Source organism: Miscanthus floridulus, unplaced genomic scaffold, assembly GCF_019320115.1.
Source record: "Miscanthus floridulus cultivar M001 unplaced genomic scaffold, ASM1932011v1 os_1932_3, whole genome shotgun sequence".
In the NCBI taxonomy this organism is placed as follows: Eukaryota; Viridiplantae; Streptophyta; class Magnoliopsida; order Poales; family Poaceae; genus Miscanthus; species Miscanthus floridulus.
The window spans coordinates 41266-45929 of NW_027097997.1; the positions used below are offsets into that span (position 1 = coordinate 41266).

General features: G+C 46.8%; 1 protein-coding gene across 1 annotated transcript; it reads left to right on the plus strand.

The window, feature by feature from the left end:
* Window positions 1-664: 664 nt before the first annotated feature.
* LOC136534433 (peroxisomal membrane protein 11-5) lies at window positions 665-3516 on the plus strand. Its single transcript, XM_066526867.1, has 8 exons — window positions 665-796; window positions 1647-1854; window positions 1957-2031; window positions 2131-2205; window positions 2463-2543; window positions 2678-2752; window positions 2880-3053; window positions 3148-3516. Exons 2-8 carry the CDS (start codon window positions 1663-1665, stop codon window positions 3178-3180), a joined length of 705 nt encoding a protein of 234 aa, XP_066382964.1. The 5' UTR covers window positions 665-796; window positions 1647-1662; the 3' UTR covers window positions 3181-3516.
* Window positions 3517-4664: the final 1148 nt, after the last annotated feature.

Here is a 4664-nt window from a genome sequence, read left to right on the forward strand (position 1 = left end):
AATATTCGATGTGGTGTGTTTCAGCAAATGGACGCGATTTTGTAATGGTACTAGCCAAAATTCGCTCTTGACGGTGTCCGTCAGCATATTAGGCTTTTTAGCGATGTCCTGCAGCAAAATTCCCATATTAGTTAATACTAGACAACTATATCACTAGTTAGGCTAATCCAAAAATAGCAGCTAATAGTTAGCTAAATGAGCTGTTGGCTAGCTAATTATATATATATTTTTGAAACAGGCTAGCTAACTATTAGCGGTTAATACATCTAAATAGGTCATAAACTAGGATGGACTCTTCAATTCTTATTATCGTTGTCCCTGGCTATGTGTTTGTGTTCATCAAAATCAAGAACTAAGAAGGAATTTCACAAACCTTATGACAAATCGTCCAAATCATCCTGCAACATAACTCAACTAGGCTGATGTTGTAACCCTATTAACTCAACTAACGATAATCATTAGCCAATTCAAAGTTTCAAACATAAGATTAAAAAGAAACAGGGTTACAATTTAGTTTGCCACGGTTTCATCTGGCTTAACAATTTGTACTCCTATTGTTGTCAAAAAAAACAATTTGTACTCTTACGAAGCGAAGAAGCGCACGTTTTGTAGTAGTAACAGGTTTCCATGTGCACCTAACATTTTACCTGCCCAACAATATTTATAGAGAAGGAAAAAAGACGTTGAATACTTCGCGTGGTGTCCCAATCAAATTGATCGATCGCCCGCAAGGCCGCAACAGCTGCAGCAGCCGGCAAGCAACAAGGCGAGATCGTCGTCGGATTCGCAGGCGCAGGTGAGAGCTTCCTTGCACGCCTTCGCTCCCATCGATCGCTCGCTAGCGAGTCTGTGCACTGATTTCCGTAGAGGGGTTGAGCGGATTTGATAGGGAACAGAGAAGTATTCGTGCCCCGATTCCTCATGTGCGCCGCCCAAAATTCCTGTCCTGATTGCGCCGCCGATTGGCTAGCTCGCTGCTCTGGTTCGATTCGGTGCTAAGCGTGTTTCTGTTAGGGGGATCTCTCTACCTTGCCGCCGGCCGGCGCTGTCGATCTGGTTGGCTTCCACGGTTCCCCCAGACTCTGTCGCCGCCGCGGCGCCCACCCGAATCCGCCGCCGCTTCTCTCTCGGTCGCGGGTGGCGGCTGGGTTCGGTTGGCCGCGTAGAGACGTGCCGGTGATGTGCCAGCCGGCGACCTCCAAGGAATCACCGCACCATGGATGCGACTTGGGAGGCACGGCTCACGCCGTCAACCCGTGGCGGCGGTGCTGCTGTTGCCTCAGGTGCCTGTTGCTGCCGAGGTCCAGCTCGCTCGCTGCAGCGTGGATCTTGCAGCGAGCTAAGTTTGGTGGCGCAGGAGAAATTGCATCTCATGGAATTGAGCTAACTTATATGTTCCTTGCAACCGTATTACTAGCTACCTTTAATCTTATACGGGATCCGTGAATTTGTCGTTAAGCCACACTCATGTAATCTTAGAATCATTTATCTCTGCATAACTAATTAACTATGCAAGATAGTTCATTCATTGAGTGACCACTCCAATTTTCAGTTTCTCCGTGTGTGCTTCAATTGCATACCTGCTCCTGTCATTGTGATGTCGATCCATTCACCTCCATAGTTTTGACTCAGCGTCACTTATGCAGTTACTGAAGATTCAGTATGGGTTCTCTGGACACCGTGAGAGGAGACCTTGCTCTGGTTATTTTGTACCTAAACAAGGCTGAGGCAAGGGATAAAATCTGCAGAGCGATACAGTATGGATCAAAGTTCCTGAGTAATGGAGAACCAGGGCCTGCACAGAATGTCGACAAGTCAACTAGTCTGGCTCGGAAAGTTTTCCGGCTTTTTAAGGTATACTGCATAATCGTTTACTTACTACTACTGCTCTCAAATCGAAAGCCTTTGCTCTTGCATCTTGGTGTGATTTATGACCCAGCCTTTCCTTATTAACAGTTTGTCAATGATCTTCATGCTTTAATTAGTCCTCCTGCCAAAGGAACTCCACTTCCACTGATCTTACTCGGGAAGGTATGCTGATTGCTGAAGTTTGCATTACATGAGGATTTGTTCAGCTGAGGATAGTTTGTTCTGAAGTTTTCTGATTGATTTTGTTTATGCGTGTTCCAGTCGAAGAATGCGATGCTGTCAACTTTCCTCTTCCTGGACCAAATTGTGTGGGCTGGGAGGACAGGAATATACAAGGTTTGAATTTTCTTTCACATCTTCATGCGACAAAAAGTTTGATATGCCCTGGTCTTGCCTGTGTCTTCGATTTTGGCATAGCAAAAAGGACGGGGTGTTGCTATCATTTGTGTTCAGATAAACAAAGGAAACAAGTTGACGCAGTAGTGTCATTCCCTAGTATCTGTGAAAAGAATTTACTTATGGAAGTCGATACTACTTACTACATTATGACAAACGAGAGACGGGAAACTAATCTGATTATTTATACATTACAGAACAAGGAGCGAGCGGAGTTCCTTGGAAGGATAGCATTTTATTGCTTCCTCGGTTCGAACACCTGCACAACAATTATCGAGGTATGTTGCTTTTTCTAGTATTATATCATGTATGCTTGTAACCATCTCCATCTAGAAACAACTCTATTATGTGAGCCTATACAGTTTTTGGCACGATCATGTTACCACACCTGATTCATGCTCAAACCGTGTAGCTAGCTGAGCTCCAACGGTTATCTGCTTCAATGAAGAAGCTAGAGAAGGAGCTGAAACACCAAGAGTTGTACAAGGTACGGTTTCTCTTTTGATACCAAAGACATACGCATAGTACACCATGTCACCTTGATTGATGGAAAGAAACTGCTGTCCCATGTTTCTTCTTTCTGATGATGCATTTGGCTGTAATCTGTGTTCCAGAACGAGCAGTACCGGATGAAGCTGCAGAAGTCCAACGAGCGGCTGCTCGCCCTCATCAAATCGAGCCTCGACATCGTGGTCGCCGTGGGGCTGCTGCAGCTGGCACCCAAGAAGGTGACCCCACGCGTCACGGGCGCGTTTGGTTTCGCCAGCTCGCTGATCGCTTGCTACCAGGTAAGTACCTGTACAAGCGTTGCTTATGCTTGCCCCCTGTTTGTGGAAAAGACGGATCAGCTGGAGTTTCATCTCTTCTTTATCGCCTTGGCAGTTGCTTCCAAGCGCACCAGCGAAGAGCAGGTGAGGTCGCTTGGTGTACACGACGGCGGCGGCTGCATATGCAGTGATTGGTTTGGTGCGTCGCCGATTGATGGATGGCATCGTTGTCACCAGGAAATAAATCCCGGATGGAACTCTCGATTCTGCGTGTAGCGTGTACTAGTAGGTTGGTTGGTTGGTTGCCACGCAAGGTGGCTGTAACCACGGCAATGTTGATGTCTGGTAGGACTGATAATCTGTAATAATTCATAAATAATCCGATTGTGGATTGTTGGTTAGTTGTATGGTCGTCGGTTAATCTGTAGCTTGATGAAGGCACTGTGTGACCTGTGGCAGAATAAGAAATGGTCACCCGTGGAAACGATGAGTGTTATAGCATCTCCAAGCAGTGTTCTTTTTATTCATCATTCGCCTTACGACTGCTTGTTTGTTTGTTTCATTGTTTGGGTATATCGCCTTTGACTTTGAGTGGATCGACATTCACGTGTAGATGGATAAGTGTACAGTGGTGTGTGTGTGCGGTCGAGGAAACGATGCACATGCCCGGAAGTGGGGTGCACGCCGGCATGCTTCAGCCCAGCCCACATGCGGGCCAGCGGAGTTGTGCGTACGGGCCTCGGTGGTGGTTCCGACTGGATCTGGATGGATGGATTTTCCGCGCGTTCCTCGACCGGAGAGGGGCGGCGCTGGGGTCTGGGCCGACGCGGGGTCGCCGCTGAGGAAGTTTGGTTGGCGGCGCTGGCGGCCCATTGGTTGTCGTCCGTGTCTACACTTTACCGTACACCTGATCCTGCCTACAAGCAGGTTTTATTGTATTATATATATATTGTAGGAGTAAGTACTAGTATATTAGCAGTAATAAATGGGGATTGCTAGCTCATGGACGTCCAAAAAGATGCCTGTGCCAGCACCCCGTTTCCTGCGCGTGCACCCTGGCGCATCCATGCGGGACCCGCGCCACGCACACCGCATGCGCAGCAGAATGTCCCCGACCTACAACACGTGGAGACCGCTCGTGCCTCGTACACTTTCCACGCGCATTCGACGCCCCAGCAACTACAGCAGGCGACTGTGGCGGGTGGTCCCATTGCAACATGTGCACCACCAAATCTACTTTTGCAACGTCCAGAAGAAACACTTACAACATACGTCTGAAATAGTTGCAAAACACTAAAAAAACACTTGAAAGCCATTACAAATGCATGCAACATCCAGATCTACTTTTGCAACATACAGATAAACACACTTGCAACATACGTATGAAAACACCTGAAACACTTGAAACATACGCTTGCAACATGCATGTTATGCAACATCCAGATAAAACACTTGAAACAGACGTTTGAAACAACTGAAACACTTGAAATATATACTTGCAGCATAAGTATATAGCCATTGCAACATAGGCAGTATCCAGATAAAACACTTAAAACATACTTCTAAAAATACTTGAAACACGACGTCGTCGACGACCACGGTCTATCTAGTGGGGAACTGCAATAGCCACCG